Source organism: Herpailurus yagouaroundi, unplaced genomic scaffold (genome assembly GCF_014898765.1).
Source record: "Herpailurus yagouaroundi ecotype Mexico unplaced genomic scaffold, PumYag 218, whole genome shotgun sequence".
In the NCBI taxonomy this organism is placed as follows: Eukaryota; Metazoa; Chordata; class Mammalia; order Carnivora; family Felidae; genus Herpailurus; species Herpailurus yagouaroundi.
Window position 1 is genome coordinate 3925937 of NW_024412449.1, and position 21436 is coordinate 3947372.

Consider the following 21436-nt stretch of genomic DNA (forward strand, 5'->3'; position numbering starts at 1 on the left):
ATAGGGAGTGGGGGGCAGGTTTAGACAGCCTCAGCAGACCCCTTATTACATCCCAGATGCAAGGTCTAGGCAAATGGCCCAGGCCAGGGCACAGCAAGAGGACAACAACGTTTTCTCCCAGAGCCAGTGGCAGCTGGGCCCACACTCCCACACTTACTAGTCAAATCATTGCTGGTTCTGCAGGAATGACCCCATACTTTTTAGTAGCTTCAGCAACTCCACCTTGCAGAGATACCCACTCCTTTGATGCTGGACATTGGATCAGGTTTTACTCTTGTTTCCCTTTCTATGCTGTCTAGGATTTTTGCACCTCTACTGACAAGCTTCAATATAGAGAAGTCTTGATTGAGCCTTTGGCCTTCTCCTCAAACAGAATTTCCTGAGTCCTTGTAACCCAGTTGCCAGCTGGGGCCTCCTTCATCTTTGAACTCTGGAAGAGATTGCTCCCAATCCCCAATTCCACAGTCCAGGGAAGTCCAAAGCAAGTCTGCTGTGAATTTTCCTGGTGTTTCTGCTTCTGGGCTCTTGCAACTGTGTAAGCCATCATGATTCAAAGGCCCCATGTCAACCTCCATATACAATTCAGCCCTTCACTGGTGTCCACAAGAGATCCACTCAAGTGAATATCTGTGAACATAGCAGAGGGAGAAGGGTCATATCACACATTCTGAAGCCTTCTTGTTGGCTTCTTTTATTTCTGTCACATCTTCCTCCAGAGTTTCTGAAAGTCTCCATTCTCCTTCACTGTGCAGAGCTGTCCCCATCTGACTCCTTTTCCCGCCAACACTCAAATCTTTGACACTCCTCATCCTACCCCGACAATTTTCTACATGTTTTTTCCCAACAAAGCAGTTCTCACCCTTGAAGGAATTCTAGTGCACCTCTTAACAACAATAAAAAATTTTCTGTCTGATTTCACATGTATCACACTCAGAGTTGGGGTTTTAAAAAGTTCCCTCTAGCAATTAGGATGCTGTCGGTGCAATTTAATAGGAACTGAATTGAAAGTGTCCTAAATGATAAAGACAATTATTATCTCACAAAATTGGAATCCCAGAGACAGGCTGGCTCTAAGTTCTAGGACCCCAGCTCTATCTCTTGGTTCTGCCCCAAGCTTGGCCTGGTAGCAAGATGGCTGCTACAGTTTCAGACATCGCAGCCGGACCCTATAATGTGAAGAACAAGAAGGGGTGGACTCTTCCCACATCTCTTCCTGTGCAGGGAGGACACCTTTCCAGAAGCCCCTCACCAGAAGTTGCCTTCCCATCTCATTGACTGGGTTTGGTCACATGCCTAAACCCACAGGTAAAAATGGGAACGGGGTCTGTGACTGGCTTAAATTAAGTAGAACTGTCCCCTGATGATGCAGTGTGGTGAGCCTCCACTGATGTATGAAGCTGTGTGGAGGAGGATGAATACCAGAACAAAAGTGGGGTGCCTCCCACACAGACAGAGCACTCCTGTGGCTCCGCTTCCAGGCCCAGAATCCTGGCTAGTTACTGGCTCCTCCCCCAGCTTCAGTCTGCTCCTATTGCTGCTGGCTAGAGAGGGCACCTGGTAAAACTGAACGTCTCTGTCTCAAAGCTCTTTCCGCACTTCTGCACAAGGACAACCCATTTCCTAAGATCTTGGAATAGATTGTTCTTATGTTTCGAGGAATTATTCTCATCTTTGTTTCCCTGTTTAGAACATACTAGCAATCTTTTGCAAGTAATTGCATGGACTGTTTTTTAAGAGAAGTTATAGGCGTTTGGGGGATTCTAAAACTTCCATTTCACATGAGCTTGTTAGAATTGCTTGGTTTTTGTATTTCCATGTTGGGGGGTTTGGGTTTTTTTAATTTTATTGGGGTTTTTTTTCCTTTTACTAGGAAAGGACAGTGGTTAGGACAGTGGTTCTCAAATTTCAGTGGGAATTTCTTAGAAAGCTCATTAGAAATGACAGAATTCTGCATTCTACTGCCTCCAACCTGGAGCAGAATCCAGGAACCTATATTTAAAGTATGCACAATAGGTGATCACATGCTGAGATTCACTCCTTTAGAAGAAGGTACCCAGATCTAAGCCTGCTTTGACAAGTTAGTTGGAGGGAAGCACAATTTCAATTTCATGTAATTCTATTTTTATTTATAGAAGAGATTTTATTGAATGAAAACCAAATGTAGTATAAATTACAGACCCTTGGGAGACTTTTCCTTTAAGTGCATTCACAAATCAGAAAAGAACCTCTCTCTTGGCCAAATGTCTTCCCAGTTTTTAGTTCAGAGAATATGGTCACTCTTCTAAGGCTGAACTTCAGGATGCCATTTGTTCAGATGAAATGGTAATTGCTGGTTCCAATGCCACGTGTGGAGCTGCTTAAGGCCTTGAGTAGTCTGGGCATGGCACTTGGAGTATTTTCAGGGTTTAAAAAACTCCTGAGTTGTGTTCCTCACTGACCAGGTTTGCTTCTTCTAAAACTGGAGACCTCTCCTTGTGAGTTAGGATGAGCTAGCCTTGTTTTGAGCAGGGTCGCCCACTCCATTTCTAGCAGAGCTGGAAGCTCCCGTGGGAGATGGACTTGAGGCAGGGAGGTGGTCTCTCTTGGCAGATGAGGGAGGGACACAGAATCCAAGACACTCCAGAGAAACCTTGACCTTTAGATCTGGGCCTGTGCAGATTTATGTTTCAATTTTTGGGATATGGAGATGGGGAATGGGGGTCCTTCACTGGGAAGGCTCCTAGCACTGCAGTAACAGAAGGAGTGTCGTAAGAGAAAAACAGGCAAACATACAAAACAGGAAATGGAGTTAAATTAGAAGAAAAAAAGAGATTGAAGAGGTGGGTGTCAGATCTAAGGCCCCAGAGGGAGGCAAGAGAGAATTCTGGAGTTACACAGGTTTGGGTTTGAGTCAGAACTCTGCCACCTACTAGCCGTGTATCCTTAGAGGAGATACTTCAGATTTTTTTTAAATGTTTGTTTATTTTTGAGAGAGACAGACAGAGTGCAAGTGGGGGAGGCACAGAGAGAGAGGGAGACACAAAATCTCAAGCAGGATCCAGGCTCTGAGCTCTCAGTACAGAGCCTGACACAGGGCTTGAACTTGTGAATGGCAACATCATGACCTAAGCTGAAATTGAACGCTTAACCAACTGAACCACCCAGGCACGCCAAGGATACTTCATCTGTTGAACTCTTAGTTTCTGTAGTAAGAGGGGTAATAATACTAACTACTTAAAAATTCTTGTGTGGATTAAAGGAATTCATATGAGGGCTTACCAGTGCCTGTCTGACCATTGATTGACTGCATACTGTTATAACCATAGGCTACTTTCTTGATTTAGTTTATAATTGGTGTGAACTTTCTCCCCAACTTGGAATACAACTACAATTATCTCCCTTAAATTTTCCAAGCATCTACATGCTTGTCTGTTAGCAGGAAGTCCAGTATTTTCCACTTGAGGTATCTTCTCCCTTGAATTTTCTTTTTTTTTTTTAATTATTTTTTTAAAATGTTTATTTATTTTTGAGACAGAGAGAGACAGAGCATGAACAGGGGAGGGTCAGAGAGAGGGAGACACAGAATCCAAAACAGGCTCCAGACTCCGAGCTGTCAACACAGAGCCCGACGCGGGGCTCAAACTCACGGACCGCAAGATCGTGACCTGAGCTGAAGTCGGCCACTCAACCGACTGAGCCACCCAGGCGCTCCTCCCTTGAATTTTCTAATAACCCTAGTGGGTCATTCAGTCCAAAGGGATGGTCCTAACAGCCAAATGCTAGGCAGAGAGAACTCTAGAATCTTACTGGTCCAATGACGATGTTATCACTGTTTCTGTTGCCATCATATGGTGTCATAGTTGAAAACAGGTCCCATGTAGCTGTGGATCATTGCTATGGTGATGCCCTCATTGGTCTAGAACTCTCTGTAATAGATTGTCCCTACTGGGCCCTTTTCATGTATGGACTGTATTTCTTACTCCACTGCTGTCCAGTGAGGCTCTATGACTTGTTTGGCCAATGAGGTGGAAGTAACATGTACTACTTCCAATCAGAAGCTTTAAACTCCATCATAATCTATCTTTTCCTCTATCACAAAAATGGCACTGTTCCATGTAGGAATTGCTCTTTCAGTTTGAGGCCTAGAGTGAAGAGTTCATGGAGCAGAGCTATGGCCAAACCATAGCCAGCATGTAACATGACTAAGACATAAAACTTTACTGTTGTAAGCCGCTGAGATTTTGGAGCTGTTTGTTACTGTAGTATAACCTTCTCTACCTGACAGATATACATACTTGGGTCACAGGAGAGACTCATATTTAGGTTACAGTTATAGCTGTTTTAGTTCAAACATTCAACTTAGACATTACACCCAAAGCATACCATGCCAAAGTAGCTTAGTGGAGAGGGACTTACAGCCTCACTTCATGCTCTACCATAAATGTACTCTTTCATTAGTACTTAAGCTGTTATTAACAGCTGGATCACAAGACTGGACTCTCATGGTATATTCCCCACTGGGGCATTTGCTGTCCCTTCCTGCTTGTAGATCCCAATCAGGACCCTGCCGATACATCAGTGAGGTTCTAACAATTATGTTTCTGCAAAAGGAATGGGTCAGGGGTTCAAGGCCTTGGTCTCCTGTGGAGATTTACCCCGCTAGACAATTTTGCATACCACAGACATTTGGGGGAGGTGGTTTTTGTCAGGCTACAGGAATTTCTGTTTTATCTCTTTCTTGTGTATAAGTGCCTATTTGCCTTATATTTGTTAGGGGAAGTCACTCAGTTGATTTTTTTTCTCATAGTAAGTGCAATCTACCCCAATGAGATTTGCAACTCCCACCTCTAGCCATAGCAAAGATTGTAATTTATTTTTGAAGTTTACAATAGCAGTCCCTCTGTTACATGTAGATGTTATATGGAGGCATCATTGAGAAGGTCTGGGGGAAAAAAGAAATGGTAGATGGGGGCCCCAGTGAGTATCATTGATTCTACCCCACTCTCCTTTTTCTTCTCTAAAAATGCAAAGAATAAGATTGAACCCCAAGAGCTAAAAGAATTATTCCAATACAAAATGAAAGGTGGCATTGCTCAGGCTTTTGTGATGGGATTTTATATTAACACAAGTAGAGAAGGTATGTGAGGGCCCAAGGTCAGCAGTGGATCATGTAAGCAGGAAGGAGGAGGGAAGGCTTGGGAGGGCTCAGGGAGGTCTCTTGATGCAGGGAGTAGAATGCTTTCAGTCACTGGCATCTGGTCTTCTTCTGATGTAAACAACAGAGCAACACTTTAGAAGTATCTTTCTGGCTGCTATGGGGGGATTAGAGACAGAGGAGTAGAGACAAGGAGATTAGTTAGGGGGAAGTAGAAAAGATACATGTTTATTGAATGAATGAACATACAAATGAATATTAAGCTGTGGATATTAAGCCGTGGCTTTGGGTCCCTGCTCTGCCACATGTGCCAATTTCCTTAAGGCTCTGGTGGGTCTTCAGACTTATGGAAGAATAAAACATTTTCCTTCCTGCTCTCCTCCACTGACCCTACAGATCCCCCTTCTCTCCCTTCATGGTAGGTCCCTTTAACTGTATCCACTGAGATCCTATCCTGTTTTTCTCTGAGTTTTTTTGGATTTTAAAGGTTGGTCACAATCTGGTATTAAGTCTGGTCTTGTGCTTTGGTGCCTTCCACTTCTTCACCTCTTGTTGTGCAAGCTGTGTCTTGTTTAATATCAGATACTGTCTTTTCTCAGGGCCAATATGGTTCACATCACATTTGTATTTCACCATAATCCCCAACGTCCTACATCCACACTCAAAGCACAAGCAGGTTTCTTGTGGGCCATGGGATGACAGCTTGGCTGCCAAAGGTGATGCACGTTTTAGAGGTTACCCATTCCACTTAAGCCCTTGCTATTCTTGGGGAACCCATCACCCACCCCCAGGGTCTATACACCCACAACCATGGGTCTGCCTTGCAGTTTTCCATTCTCAGAATGTTTCAACATTTAGAAAACAATATCAGGCAACATTCTTACCCAAGAAAGATGAGGGAAGTCCCTAACATCCCTAAAAAGTAGCTTTTGGAGAATCCAAAACAGGCCTATATGCTTTAAGAAGATGTCTTTGGCTTTTAATCTAGAAAAAGGAAGGAAGAATACAAAGGAAGGCTGAGATCCAAAGTGAATTCTTTTGTCTAGTACATGGTTTATTTTAAATGTGAAAGTTCAAGTTTACAAAAACAAATGGATTGGATGGGGCATTTGTGAGCTCTGAAGCATAGACATTTCTCCATGTTTGGAGGATGTTTTCAGATATTTGTGCAATTTTTGTCATTGTTGAAATAAAAGAGGTACTGAGGCTGTGCAACACTGTACCCAGAATGAGGTACAAAATAAATAAATGATAGTAAAGGGCCCAGAATCCCAAGAAAGGGAAGGAGAGAAAATATGGCCCTGGTTGTTATTATCCTCATGTGGCCCCAGACACTTGGTTGAAAAACCTCTTTTATTTTTATTTTTTGAGAGAGAGAGAGAGAGAGAGCAAGAGAGCATGAGCAAGGGAGAAGTAAAAGGAGAGGGAAGGAGAGAATCTTTTTTTTTTTTGAAATTTTTTAACTTTTTTTAAATTTATTTTTGAGACAGAGAGAGACAGAGCATGAACGGGGCAGGGGCAGAGAGAGAGGGAGACACAGAATCTGAAGCAGGTTCCAGGCTCTGAGCCATCAGCCCAGAGCCCGACGCGGGGCTCAAACTCGCGGATTGCGAGATCGTGACCTGAGTTGAAGTCGGACGCTTAACTGACTGAGCCACCCAGGCGCCCCAAGAATTTTAAGCAGGTTCCACACTGAGTGGAGCCTGACATGGGGCTCAATCTCATGACTGTGAGATCATGACCTGAGCCGAAATCAAGAGTAGGATGTTAACTGACTGGGCCACCCAGGCATCCCCAAAACTTCTGTATGACATATCGACCCATAAATTGGATTGATTCACTGATGGAATTCCATCATTGGATGGAATAAATTGAACAAGTAAACTGCTATCAAGAAGACTGACGTCTTCTACAGAAGTGTTATTCCTGCATTTCTCCCATCCTTACCTACTTGCTTTTGTTAAAATATTTTTTATGAACTCAACTTGATCAGGCTGCTTTGAGAAAGGGATTTCCTAGAGGTGTGGGAGAATGGAATTCTTCAGCAATTGGATTCAAGGAAAAAGCATGGTCTTAGGACACCAGGTCCAGCTCGTTCATGGAGCAGCTGTGTGATCATGGATGAAATACTTTGTCTCTCTAGGCTTTGTTGTCTTAGTGGAAAATACAGACTGGACATTTTTGGAGAGTACGTTTTGAGAATGAGTGATGTAGAGAAATTGCTGTGTATGGTATGTGATACAAATTAAGTCTTGTTAGACATGATCTAATTCATAATTGGAAAGAATCACTCTGCCTGATCTGTGGGGGGCAGGAGAGCTGTTAGGAGTCAACAGCATTGACATCATGGTGAGAAGTCATGACCACATAGACCAGGGTGGTAGTGATAAAAGTAGTAAGAAATGGTTAGATTCTGGATGTATTTTTTTAATGTTTATTTCTGAGAGAGAGTGAGAGTTCAAGCAGCGGAGGGACAGAGAGAGGGGGACAGAGGTTGCAAAGCAGGCTCTGTGCTGACAGCAGAGAGTCTGATGTGGGGCTTGAACTCACAAACCATGAGATTATAACATGAGCCAAAGTCAGATGCTTAACTGACTGAGCCACCCAGGTGCCCTTGGTTGCATTTTGAAGGTAGAGCTGAGATAATTTTCTGATGGATTCCCTATGGGATGTGTGGGGAGCTGCAAGTGGGGGGCCGTGAATGATTCACATTTTGAGCTTGAGCAACTTGAAGGATGGACTTGCCATTTACCAAGATGGAAAATGCTGAGGGGAGAGCAGGTATTGGGGGCTGCATGGAGTAAACTGGAGAAGTGTATCAGACGCCCAAGAAGAGGTGCTCAGCCAGCAGTTGGATACATGACTTTGGGGTTTGGAGGAGAGGTCTAGACTAGACCCAAACATTTGAGAGTCTTCAGACAGCATTTAAAATCATAAGCGTGGAGAAGATCCTCTTGGGAGTGAGTGCAGGGAGAAGAGAATCGAGGTCTGAGAAGTAAGCCCTGGAGCAGTCCAGCATATTAAGCATCAGGGAGATGAGGGGGAACAAATGCATCCCCCCGCCTTTCTTTCTTCTTCTTTTATGGTTATGAAAGGGAACTGTTCTATTTAATTCAGTTAGCCTTCATTTGAACAAAGCTGCTTACAAAACTTATTTTGGGTTTGCTCTTAAAAAGCGATATATGCTCTCTGCAACTTCAAAGTCCTTTAAAAAGGAAAAACACCCGACTCTGAGCTGTGGAAGAAGGTCTCACTCATGGTGTAGTCATCGAACCAGCGAGTCCAGTGCATCTGGAGATCAAGTTACTCTCAGGATTAGTGAAATCAAGCTTTTGTTAGCATTAATTTAATGGTGGAATGTCAACTTGAAAACCTCAAAAATCTTTTTCTGCTTCACATCTCTTCCCCTTTTTCATCCAAAAGAGAAACTATGTAAAGCCAGAAGGGATAATATAAGAAAGGTTTGACCCTTCCTTTGGTGAGATAAACAATCTGTTGTGTCATGGCACCAGCACATAAGTCCTGAGACTACAGACTGAGACTACAGTGTAACTCAGGGTTGTTTAGGGGAGGGCAAGGTAAGGATAGATCAATTTTGTGATATAGATCTGGGGTCTCAGTGGACCATGCGTTTTTTATGAGTCAAGTAATGACATCATTGTTCCAGGAGCCAATACAATTGTAGGTTGAATTCAAAGCAATCTGGTGTTCTGGCCACATGAAAATAGAATCCCCTGAATAAAGAGACTAGTGACTGGATGACAACTAGCAGTCCCCTATACTGTTCTGGACTTTATAATGTGAGACAGACTTTGGCAAAGTTTGTGTTGTTTAGTGATGAGAGGGACCAGCATGGGACAAGAGTTTAAACAAATGACAAGCTTGTGGCCTCAGCTGTCACTGTCTTCAGATATTGAAGGACTGCCAGGGTATGAGAGAGATTGGCTCTGCATTTCACCGTTGGGCACAAAGAGAAGTAAAGGAGAAAAAGTTACAGAGACCTTTCTATTGTTGGAATGGGCTGCCACATAGGGTTGTAAACTATCTCTCCTTTGAGGAATTCAAGTAGGGGGTGAATAATCAATAGTCAGGGATGTTTTAGAGAAAAGGCTCTTAGGTGGAGGCCTATGGATGAGCCTTAGGAGGTATGTAAATCCCATGAAAGTACATGTCAAATTGTATGGGCATGTTCCATTGCTTTTATAAGGTCCTCAGACCTAATAAAGGGACCCTAAAAGGTTAAGAAGGTCTGCCATAGCAAATATCTTTAAGCAGGGTGGCCTATAAGACTGGTTGACCTCTGTGGTGTTCTTAGGGTAAGTTCAATGGTTCTAACTAGCTCCCCATTCCCTGGCAGAGTGATCCTATGGAAAGAGTATTGATTTCAGAGTTGGATAGAACTTGGTTTAACTCCTGGCTCAGTTACCCTCTACCTTTATGACCATAGGCCTGTTGCTTAATTTTTCTTAACCTCAGTTTCTTCATTTGAAAAATAAGAATAATGAAAGCTACCTTACAGGACCATTAAATAAAGTAATACAGGTCACCTAGCACGACTCTGGCTCATAATGGGAGCTTGGTAAATGTCTGGTCTTTTCCTCACTCTTTGTCCATGACATCTTTTATCACCTGTCCCACCACAGTCTCTGAACAAGGACACCATATTTATCACATAGCCTCAGCTATGACTACTAGATCAGAGCAGGATACCTGCCCCTAGGGTAGTTAATGACTTATGATACTTGGCTTAAACAGACAAGCAAGGCCAATCAGATGCTTTTGAGAATCTGAAACAAGACAGTTGTCAGGTGGTTGTGGGGAGAACAGGGCTGGAGCTGAGAGGCCAATATGAGCCATAGCAAGGAGAGTGTGCACAAAAAGGAGAGAGGAGAAGGAGGAGGAAGCAGATGTGTAGAGAAAAGGAGGAAGAGGGAGAGAGGGAATCACATGGTTTGTGGGAGACAAGGATACAGACATTAAGATAGGGTAGAGGCCTCAAGTTCTGATGGCTCTCTGCTCCCTTGAGGTCTGGGTGTACTTCCTTTCCTGTCCTTGTGTTCTGTGGGGCTCAGTTATCATTGGCATGAGCCCCCTTTACATTTGAGCCAGCCAGAGTGGGTTTCTGTTGTTTTCAACTTTAAGAATCCTGCATTTTACCCATCTGTCCTGCCATTAGGTCTGCTTGCACGTCAGCCAAGCTTGGAATTCTTTCTTTCTCCTTGACTTTCCCTGTTCTACTCAGCACTTGATGCCCCGCTGAATTTCCTCCTTCTCCCACAAAGCCCTTCCAGAGCAGCCCAGCACCACAGGCCTCTCTTCCCCCTAAGCTGCTTTTTTTTCTTTTTAAAACTTTATTTCAACATAACTATGCTTACAGAAATACACTCATATTGGTTAATAGAATGCAATTTAAGTTTAACTTATCCTACACAATTTGGAGCAAAAACTTGGTACATGGTTTAAGCGTAAAAAAAAAAAATTGCAATCTGGTTTATTTTTCATCTATCACAACCGTATATAAAAGATCCTCCCATCAAATGATGCTAAAGCAGGCAGCAAGAACCTTGAGAAATTAACCTTTGGTTTGTCTCGGAAAAATAACACGTATTGCACTGTAAAAGTTTATAAAATTTGTGCAACAAAACATTGTTGTAATGTTTCAATGTAAGCTACTTCTTTGATGGATGTGTGTGAACTTGGGATGCAGGGGAACTCAGAGGAGGGGACAGACTCATCTAGACTTCTCCAAAGAGCAGTACTGTCTTCTCTGAAATCCTTTCCTGACCATGTCCCCTTTATGGGACTTCTAAGGTCACCCTGGTATCTCAGTCCATCCTTACCCACATCCTCCCTCCCTCTTCCCACACACTCATGTTATCACATGGTTGCTGAATGGATGAAGAACTGAGCATTACCTTCACATCAAAACCCTGTCAGCAACCCCTGCAAATTGGCTTCTGATCCCATCAGTCTATAGACATGACTCTTTCAAAGTCCAAAGTCTTGTTTACAATCTTCATCTGTGAGTTCAGGCTCTCTAGAGACCCCTATTTTTAAGATTTATGCCCTCAGTTGAGATCTCTCTCAAGCAACAGTCTGGCAAGCCTGCATTTCTACCATCTTCGGGGCATCTCCACCTGCGTATCCCAATGGTATCTCAAACCGAACTCATGTCTGGGGCACTTTGGTGGCTTAGTCAGTCAAGCATTGATTTCAGCTCAGGTTATGATCTCACGGTTTATGAGTTCAAGCCCCATGCCAGGCTCTGTGCTGATAGCATGGAGACTGCTTGGGATTCTCTCTCCCTCTCTCTCTGACCCTCCCCTGCTTGCACTCTGCCTTTCTCAAAAATAAGTAACAAACAAATAAAAAAAAAACTGAACTCAGTTCTTCTTTAAGCAGTGTGCTCCTGCTCCTGGCTTCCCTGTGGCATTAACATTCTCCCTACCCATCGCAGGATAAAAACTTTGGAGGACACTATCCCTGCTTAGAACCCCTGTGGGGCTCCCGGCTATCATGCAGGTAGACCCAAACTCTGAAGCCAAGGCTCCTTCACAGTATGACCTACTCAGCCAGCCCCATGACAGAACCCCTGCCGCTGCATTCCCGAGTGCTTTTCCACTGCCATGCTTAGGCTCACCCTACTTCTTCCTTTAGGAAGTTTCCCTAACCCGCTTGCCTCTTGAAACTTTGATCTCTTGAAACCTTGACCTTGCCTCAAATGCCAACTCCTCTAGAAAGCAAGCCTTCCTAAAGTCCCACTTCTTCCTTGGAATTCCTGCTACGCTTGGTTCAAGTTCAATGACCCCATCCTAGCCCACCCGTGTTCTTCCTTATAGAAGAGTTTTACTAGTGACATCTCATGTAAGCACACCGACAGATAGTTTGCAAATCATTTTCACATGCCTTAGATCACAAGTGTTCCTTCCTTTCTTGAGCCTCATACCATAAGCCCCTGGAGGGCAGGAGTCATGTTTTGTTTATCTCTGTAACCTCACTGCCTAGCAGAGGCCAGGAACAGGATATGTGCGCAGTGTGCTTCCTTGAGACAAACGGGTAAGTCATGCTCTTGAGGAAGAGTGGGGAAAGCAGACAACGATTTTTCCAGCATCATTCCCTCTAGGACTGGCCCAAAGCAAAGTCAGGATACCAGGACGCTTTTTCTCCCCAGCCCATTCCAGGACCACTTGATTCATGGGTGATCATTTTACTGTCATTAGTTACCTGATGCTCATATTGTTTTAGGTTTGGCCATTAAGAGCCCCTTCCTCTGTTCTTTGATGTCACCATCATTTCTGAGGCAGTTCCTTACTATTTGGCACAGTCAGATGTTCCAGGCTCTTCTCATACTTTCCCTATCCCAGCCCTAGAGGTACTCGTTTCTCCAAGGAATCCTAGATCCTTTCGTTGGAGAATGGTATTTACAAATCCAAATGTGTGTTCATTGTAACTGGAGCATGCTATTTCCAGACCTTCTCAGTGGGCAGAGCTAGGAAACAGATGTATGTTTCTGCACACACACATCTGTCTGTATGTATATAAATATGTTTATATACACATGCCCACCTGTTTATCTCTCTATCCCTTCCTTCTCTCTCCCCTTCTATCTACCTACCTGCCAATCTAGTCCATGCCAGTACCTACAGTTCCAACCCAGCACTGCATGGCTTATTCAATTTTCCCTCCTTTCTGTGTTTGTATCTCCCTCTTCTTATAGTGAGAAACTTGATTCTCCTTATTAACATGTTTACTAATTTGCTCAGTCCAGGAATGCACAGAAAGTACTTTCAGAATCGCTAATCCATATGGAAAAGAAATAGACTCAATATTTGTTTATAGTTCTTGTCTTCAATTCGCCTGAAGGCATTTGGTCCAAACGCTGTGTACAAAAGTTACCCGAGGTAGTTCCTTTCCAGCCCCTTCTCTCCATAGACTGAATCATCTGCTTGGCTCTGTATCTCATTTCTGCCCTTGTCACAGCTGGCTTTTCAGGTGCAGAACAGCAGAGCCCCTTCTCCATGGGTCACAGCCCCCTCCTGCCTCTATTAGGCGTCCTTCCTGCATCCTCCCTCCTCTTGCCAGTTCCAGAAACGTCCTCACTAATGCCCCCTCCTATTCTCTTTGTGGTGTTTATTTCTTTTTAAGGAGTCCTTTGCTATCATTTCAATAGAATCCTGGGAGAGAGAGGAGACACCTTATGTTCCCATTCTGTTGTCTTGAACCCAACACCTGGGGACTCTAGAGTCAGGAAGATCTGGCTTTACAAACCAAGAGACATGGGCATGCTTGTTGACCTCTCTGTGTCTTGGATTCCTCATCTAGGACATGGGTGTGAGAAGCCCTACATCACATGGATTTGGTGAGGACTGAACTAGACCTCAAATGTATAGTAGCTAACACAGTGCCTGGCACCATGTGTGGTAAATGACACCTGTCATTGTCATCTGATTGACACCTAGGTGTCGTTCCTACTGACTTGGCCACTTATTTATTTGCTTACTCATCCCAGGCCTACTAAGTGCTAAGCATAGCACAGAGTCTCTGAGCATACAAGGGGCAGGGAAATCGCAGTGTGGTCATCCCAGCTGGCAGTCCCTGAGCTGGCAGTGTTTTTGGCAAGATGCTGCTTCTACAAGCTGGCTTCCTTCAGTCCCAGGATGAGCTTTTGGCCTGGGACTTTCAGACTTCTTCCCTGGCTCTGAGTCAAATGGTCTGTTGGGAGAACTTCCCCCAGCTGTGTGCCAGTGTATCTCTGCTGGGCCACCGCTTTAATGCTGAGGACACATGATTGTCTCTGATGGGAATGAGTGATGAGCTGAAGACTTTGGTAGAGTGAGGCCAAATCCCTGTGTGGCTCCAGGAACAAGGATAAAAATAGCCAAGTAATTGCTCATGCTCTTTTAAGGATTAAAAGTCAGCTTTCAGGCAAGCTGTGAAGCTCCATGACCAGGACAGCAAGGGACACGGTTCCTTTTTTAGAGCTTTGGTCAGCACTCCCTGTGCACTGCTGGCTTCTGGGCTTCTGCGATGCTATTCCCACTTGATTAAGGGGGTCACCTTCACTAGTCTATACCCCACACGGTCAGAGATGGGTCTAAGTTGTCCCTACCACATCTCGTCACCCAACACCAGGTCTGGCACTCTAAAGGTGCTCAATAAACATTTTTAAATGAATATATGAGCTGTGAGAGGCTATACTGTATTTTAAAAATAACCTTTAGAATACGATCTATAAGTAAAAGTAATGCACCAATGCTAACTTCCAGGTTTTCATATTGTACAACAGCCAAGAAAGATGTTACCACTGGGGGGAAGCTGGGGGAAGCATACATGAGACTCTTTGTACTGTTTTTGCAACTTCCTGTGTGTCTGTAATTATTCTAAAATAGAAAACAAAAGCAATGAAAATTATTTTTGGTTAGGTTCGTGTCAATACGCTTTGACACTTGGGGGAGGCAGTGCTGGAAGATGACTTGATTAAATCCCTATTTACTGCAATGCATTTGTTTCATTATTATTTTTGAATATAAACATATGATTTATTCATATGATTCAAAACTTTGAATACATACATAAGGTATATAGTGGACACTTTCTGCCCCAGCCACTCAGTTTCTCTCCCCATTGGCCAGTATTGTTAATGTTATTTGTTTCGTATGCTGTTTTAGTGAGATTGTGTGCACACATACACACATGAACTTGTGACTTGTGTATGTGTGAACATAAGTATATTTGTGCATGTGTGTATGTATATCTATATCTATCTATCTATCTACCTATCTATCTATCCATATACTGTTCTGTTATCTTACTTTTCCCACTTAATCATATCTTGGAGGCTTTTCATATCACTACACAAAGAGTTTCCTTATCCTTTGTTATGGCTGGACCCCATCATCTTTTATGGCCCCCAGTTGATACACATTTGTGTCGTTTCCAATCCTTTTGCTTTTATAGACAAAGCTGCAGTGAATAATCTTGTTCATTTGTCATCTCCCAAGTGTGGGAGTGTGTTTGTAGAAAAAAATTCCTAGAAGTGAAACTGGGCCAAAGGAGATGAACCTTATAATCTTAATAAGGCTAAATTGTCTTCTATAGAACTTGTTCCATATTACATGCCCACTAGTAATGTGTTTTATGAAATTCTTGTATTAATTCAGTGATTTTAGAAGTTATTTGATGATTCCTTGTGAGTCTGGTGAAAGCTATGGGCCTGGACCCAAGAGAAATACAAATCACACAGTGTTTCACATACAATTTCAGTGGGCTCAGAAGCTCCTGAAGGCTATCTATGAACTCTAGTTTAAGACACGCTGGCTGAAGGGGAAAGAGCTTTTTAAGTTTATTTATTTGAGAGAGAGAGAGATAGAGACAGAGAGAGAGAGAGAGAAAGCATATGAGCAGGGCAGGGGCAGAGAGAGAGGAAGACTGAGAATCCCAAGCAGGCTCTATACCTGTCAGCACAGAGCCTGACGTGGGGCTTGAACTCACGAACCCGTGAGATCATGACCTGGGCCGAAATCAAGAGTTGGACGCTTAACTGACTGAGCCACCCAGGTGCCCCAAGGGGAAAGAGCTTTAAGGCCAATCCACCTAAGTTCACCTCTTAGCTCTACCATTTCCCATCTGTGGAATGTCAGGAGAGTGGTTTCACTTCTTCATGTCTCAATTTCCTTTTGGAAGGGAAGGTACAATAACTCCATTTTGTAGGGCACTACATGCTTTTATGTAGAGCATCTATTATAGAGGTTGGAATACAGCAGGTGTTCAATATATGGTTTGTATACACACCCACACTTTACACCCTCATCACACACCCTCACATGCACACAAGTGTATATATATATATATATATATATATATATATATATATATATAGAGGACATACTTAAAACTACACTGTATGATGTTGTTTTGGATATACTTATACTACAAAAGTTATGTGTTGTTTATCTGAAATTCAGAGTTAAGTGGGTGTTTTGTATTTTATCTGGCAACTCTATCCAGGGCTTCTCTGAGCTGCCTCTGGCCTCAGAAGAAGGCTGGAGTCCCCATGTGACTTGCACAGAGTCTGGAGCTCCATGACTTTGGCCCTAGGTGGGGACTGCATCCAAGGTGGGTGAAGAGCAAGTAGGTTCAGCATGTGGGCTCCGGGAGAGAGACAACCCGTCCTTGCCTGCATCTGGGCAGGGGAAGGAAACAAATTTGTGCCTGTCAGCACTGTGACATGCTGACACTGTGCTAAGCCTTCCCTATGGTCTCCTTTATCCCTCCTGCAACTCTGTGAGTGAGGTGTTATCACTGTTATCCCTGTCTTAGAGATGAGGAGACTGGGGCTCCACAATGCAAAGTCCATGGGTCCGCCCAATGCAGGAACAGGGATTGAAGCCCCTGGGGCTGCTGCCAGGTCTGGAATTAGCTGAACCTACTAGGCCCTTCTCTCTGATAATCCCAAGGGTTTAAGGTGGGAGCAGCCCCCCCCCCCCCCATGAATCTCTGGGACAGGAAGTGTTCCCAGTTTCTCCTGGCCCTGAGCCAGGGTCTTGTCCAGCTTCACATGCTTGCTGGGGATTCCAGGCTAGGAGGCAGATCTGCAGAGTTCTTTTGGTCCCTGTCTGTCCAGGACAGTGCCCAGCAGCATGAGCCGCCCATGGGCACTGCCCTGTGCTGTGCAGGTCCCCATGGGAGGCACTCAGGGCAAGCAGCTGCCTTGCAGGCCCAGTCTGCCCTGAGCCCTGGGGCTGGCTTGGTTAGCTTCCCCTGCCATTAGCCCCCTCAGTGGGGACACAGGGGGCTCCCCGAGGAGCTCCAGGCTCCAAGTCCCAGCCCCTCTAGGAGGAGGCGGTGGCCAAGGCTCAGCAGCCAGAGGCTTCTCAGCTCGGAGCTCCAGAGCCAGATGTAACATTGACCTTAAATGGTAAAAGCTCCCCAGAGTGAAGAGAGGCTGGCCAGAAGAGGAAAGGGGAATAACTCAGTTTTAGGTAAGTCATTGCTATATCCAAGAATAACCTGCTCTTCAGCTGGGACGCGAGGGAACCCTTCTCCTCCTTAAAGGTACAAGGTGCTGGGATGGGGGCGCTTGACTTTAACTTTCAGGGGAGTTGGCTTTTTTGGGTGCCATTTCAGCTGAGTATTTTTATTGTTGCTGTCATGATTTTTAAATAAGAAGTGAATCTTGCCAGTCCTCTAACTTAACTAAACCATGCTCCGTCTGCTGCTGTTGGAAAGGGTGCACAGGCTGGGGTGAAAATGTGGGTTCTGAGTGGAGAGCCCACCCCCAGATTTCCTGTGGGCCCCTCTGGGGAAATAGCGGGTCCCCAGGTTATGCAAGGCTTCTGGGCAGGGCTTTCCCCCCACTGCCTGCTATCCCTTTCCCAGCTCAGCTCTGTGCTTACTCCCTCTGTCCTCCACTTCGACCTTGTGCTGCACCCCCGTCCACGTAGGACCCTGTGCTGGCCCAGCCCTGTCTCCATCCTTGACCCTGCCCCTGTTTCTGTGCCTGCCCCTCCTGTCCTGTGTTCTGGTTGCAGCCTCTGTTTTTATCTCTGTCTCCATGTTTCCTTCTGTGCCCAGCTTTGCCCCCTGTGCCCTTTCCCTCCTCTCTGGAGTGGGTACATGTGCCCAACCTGTTTCCCTAGCCTGGGTCACTTCCAGGAGCTTGGTGTCAAAGCTATCGTATAGCACTCAGGCTGACTTCCCCCAAAGGAAAGGCCAGTGGACAGAGGGCAGAGAGGGGCCTAGCTGTCTTGTTCCCTCCTGCCCAGGAAATGGCTGTGAAAGCCTGGAGATTCTCTGCAGTTTGAGTCAACAGAGTTCAGGGTCTGGGGCCCCTGGCTAGTACTCCTGCCTCCCAGAGCTCGGCAGCTGGTGTTCTCTTAACACTCTTCAGGCTGCCTTTTGGGGGCCTCTCAGGGGGAAGTAAAGAAGCCACGGGCTTGTCTGGGCTGGGTCTCCTGCAGGGAGAAGGAGGAAGCTTCCCAGGACTGTTAGGCTGGAAGCACTAGGGAGTCAGAGTCTGCTAAGGATTCTGTCATCCCCACCAGGGGGCGAGGACACCCTCGTGGGACAGGTGGGGTTAATTCCCCTACAGCCTCCTGGGGCACTTTTCTGGGGAGGAAAGTCAGGTTAAGTGACTTGCCTAAGGTCAGACTGCTAAGGAAGAGCAGTGCTAGCAGTGAACCCAAGTCTGAGTCTAACAGCAGACAAGGCGTGAGTGACAGGGTACTCCCACCTTCAATAGTTTCTTGTGATTTCTGACCAAGTGAACGATACAGTTGTCACCATCATGTTTGGTCATCCTTGATACAGTGGTGTGTGTGTGTGTGTGTGTGTGTGTGTGTGTGTGTGTGTTGAGGGTGACTATATTCACAGCTGATGTACTTTTCTCTATGCTTGGTGGTAAAGTGGGACATTCCTGCATACCCTCAAAGGTTGCCTGGGATGTATAATCATGTACTAATTGCTACAACATAATCAATGCTCCCATAAACAATGTTTTTTGGAAGAAGGGGAAAAAAAGCAAACACACTATTTTTAATACATCTAACACTGTTCTAAGCACATCCCATATAGTAATTTAGCTTCCACAGCCCTATGGGGCAGGGATTATTGTTACTACCCTCATCTTGTAGATGGGGACATTTTAGCATAGAGAGGTCACACAGCTGGTGAGAGGTGGAACTGGCATTTGACCCCAGTCAGCCTGTGTCCGGAGGCTCTGCTCTTAACCACCATGCTCTATTCATCTCCACTTGGTACCGCTTCTGAGAGGGCAGTGGGGAAGCCCCAACTGTCTCCTGATGCTCTGCCTCAGGCTTCCTGCACATGATTTCTTGTGCTGTCCTCAGTAACGCTATGAGGGATGTTATCTTTGCCCAACTTTACAGGGAGGACACTATGAGTAGGGGATGTTAAATGACTTGTCCAAAGTCACCCAGCCACCCAGTGCCAGAGCAGGCAATTTAGTATCTTGAATGAGGGTAGTCAGTGCCATGTAATACCTTCTTCTTGGCACTGATTCTCAGGTGGACCAGTGGGCTCATGGCTTCAGGGTGAGGGTTCTAAGTCTCCATGAGAGGAAGCTGGATGATGCCTGATGGGCTGAACCATAAGTACGGTTCTCAACTTCTCCAATGGCCCTGCCTCTTTCCTTCACGTCTTGGTAATGAAGGTGGATGGATGTAGCCCACACCTCCAGCAGGAGAAGAGACAGCCCTGTGAGGGCTGAGACCTTGTCTCATCTCCACTGTGTGCCTGCACCCAGAATGATGCTGGGAGGGACTGAATGTTCAAGGATCAATTTGTTTTCCTTATGAAGAAATGGACATAATGCTCACAAATTGTGTTCCAGTTAAACAGGGCCCTGGCTTATTGTGTATGCATACCTGATGATCAGATTATTTTAGCTTGGTAAGGTGGGGGTCTCAAGTTAGCCACCTCCTCCCACCCTGGCCACCTCTCCACAGAGCCACCGGCCTGCCACTCAGACATCAGCTGAGGGGTTGTGACCCAGGAGGGGCAGAGTCCTGGATGGGTGGGAAGGAGAAATTTTGGAGGTCAGATGTTGCCCCTGCCACTTGGGAAGCTCTCTGAATCGATGGGAGGGGGATAGAGAACTGAGTTCTTGTGTGGTAAACATAAAAGAAAGGAGAGAGAAAATTGATATAAATGAAGCCCCTCATGAGATGCTTGTGCCAGGATATGTGCTAGAACGTTATTTCATTTAATCCTCACAATAGACACGAGGCCGCTGTGGTAGAAAGAGATGGAGTAATGTGCCCAAGGCTACACAGCCCATAGTGGTGAGCAGGGATGTCAGCTCAGGCCACTTGGGTCTAAAGTGCAGACTTCCTGTGTTAGATCCACCCTGCTTCTAGTTAGTAACACGCGACTTGGGGAAGTTATCAAGTGCCACAGTCCACATGATGCAAAAATCAAGAAAAGAGGGAAAGAGATACTGTGTTTGCCCTATAGACCCTGGAGGCTGGAGCCTGAGGTTTAGGGGACAGCTCAGGGCAGCCTTACTGGATGGAATGCAGAGGCAACATGAGCCCATGACCTTGTACAAGCCCTGCCTTCTCTGCAAGGGCTTTCTCCAGAGGAGAAGGAAAGCAGATGATGGTCAGCCAGGAAACCTCCTTCCCAGTGGGCCACAGCTGTAAAAAACAGTTTTCAAAGTCTGGGCTTAATCGGTTCTGGTTACTTTCCTCCTAGTACTATTTTATGTATAATTCTTATTCATTTTTTTCCTTATAATAAAAGAAATATATGTTCCATGCTAAAATTTCTTGGGAAATATATAAATAAGTATAAACAAGAAATACAGGGGCATCTGGGTGGCTCAGTCGGTTAAGCGTTGACTCCTGATTTTGGCTTAGGTCGTGATCTCATGGTTCATGAGTTCAAGCCCCACAGTGGGCTCTGTGATGATGGCGCAGAGCTTGCTTGGGATTCTGTCGGTTCCTCTCTCTGCCCCTTCCCTGTGCGTGCACTCTCTCTCAAAAATAAATAAATAAACATTAAAAAAAAAGAAATACAGAAGTAAATATGAAGAAATAAAAAATCCCCCAGAATCCTGTCACTCAGAAATAAATATTGTTAATATGACGGTGTGTTTCTCTGCAATTTATAAAACTAAGGTCTTACTATACGTGGTTTTAAAATTGATATGTGCTTTAAAAATTTTTTTAAAGATTTAAGTTTTCTAGAGCAGTTTCGGTTCACAACAAAATTGAGAGGAAGGTACAGAGATTTCCCATATACCTCCGGCCTCACACATGCACAGCCTCCCCCATTAGCAACAACCCCCACCAGAGTGGTTCATTTGTTACAATTCATGAGCCTACACTGACATATCATCATTACCCAAAGTCCATAGTTTACCTTAGGGTTCACTCTTGGTGTTATTCATTCTGTGGGTTTAGGCAAATGTATAAGGGCATGTATCCACCATTATAATATCATGCAGAGTAGTGTCACTGCCCTGAAGATCCCCTGTGCTCCACCTACTTACCCTTCTTCCCAACTCCAACCCCTAGCAATCACCGACGTTTTTACTGTCTCCATAGTTTCACTTTTTCCAGAATGTCATCTAGTTGGAAGCATATAGTATGTAGGCTTTTCAGACTTGCTTCTTTCATTTAGTAATATGCATTTAAGTTTCCTCCATATCTTTTCTTTTTTTTTTTTTTTTAAGTTTTTAAAAAAATTTATTTTGAGGGGTGCCTGGGTGGTTCAGTTGGTTAAGCGTCCGACTTTGGTTCAGGTCATGATCTCGCCATACACAAGTTTGGAGCCTGCTTC

At 44.8% G+C, this 21436-nt stretch overlaps 1 protein-coding gene and 1 long non-coding RNA gene across 3 annotated transcripts in view; one reads left to right on the forward strand and one right to left on the reverse strand.

The window, feature by feature from the left end:
• Nucleotides 1-577: 577 nt before the first annotated feature.
• LOC121018225 (uncharacterized) overlaps nucleotides 578-21436 on the reverse strand; it is a 190622-nt gene continuing 169763 nt past the window's right edge. The window contains exon 5 of the long non-coding RNA XR_005785096.1: nucleotides 578-627. This is a non-coding gene — a long non-coding RNA (uncharacterized LOC121018225). The remainder of the gene's footprint in view (nucleotides 628-21436) is intronic.
• The window catches only part of IRAG1 (inositol 1,4,5-triphosphate receptor associated 1), a 125298-nt gene continuing 120580 nt past the window's right edge, over nucleotides 16719-21436 (forward strand). The window contains exon 1 of one of the 2 annotated variants that reach the window (XM_040456877.1): nucleotides 16719-17115. In XM_040456877.1, coding sequence (XP_040312811.1) covers nucleotides 17049-17115 — 67 coding nt within the window. In that variant the 5' untranslated portion in view covers nucleotides 16719-17048. Of the gene's footprint in view, nucleotides 17189-21436 lie in introns of both variants that reach the window. The other variant, XM_040456884.1, reaches the window with a different exon arrangement.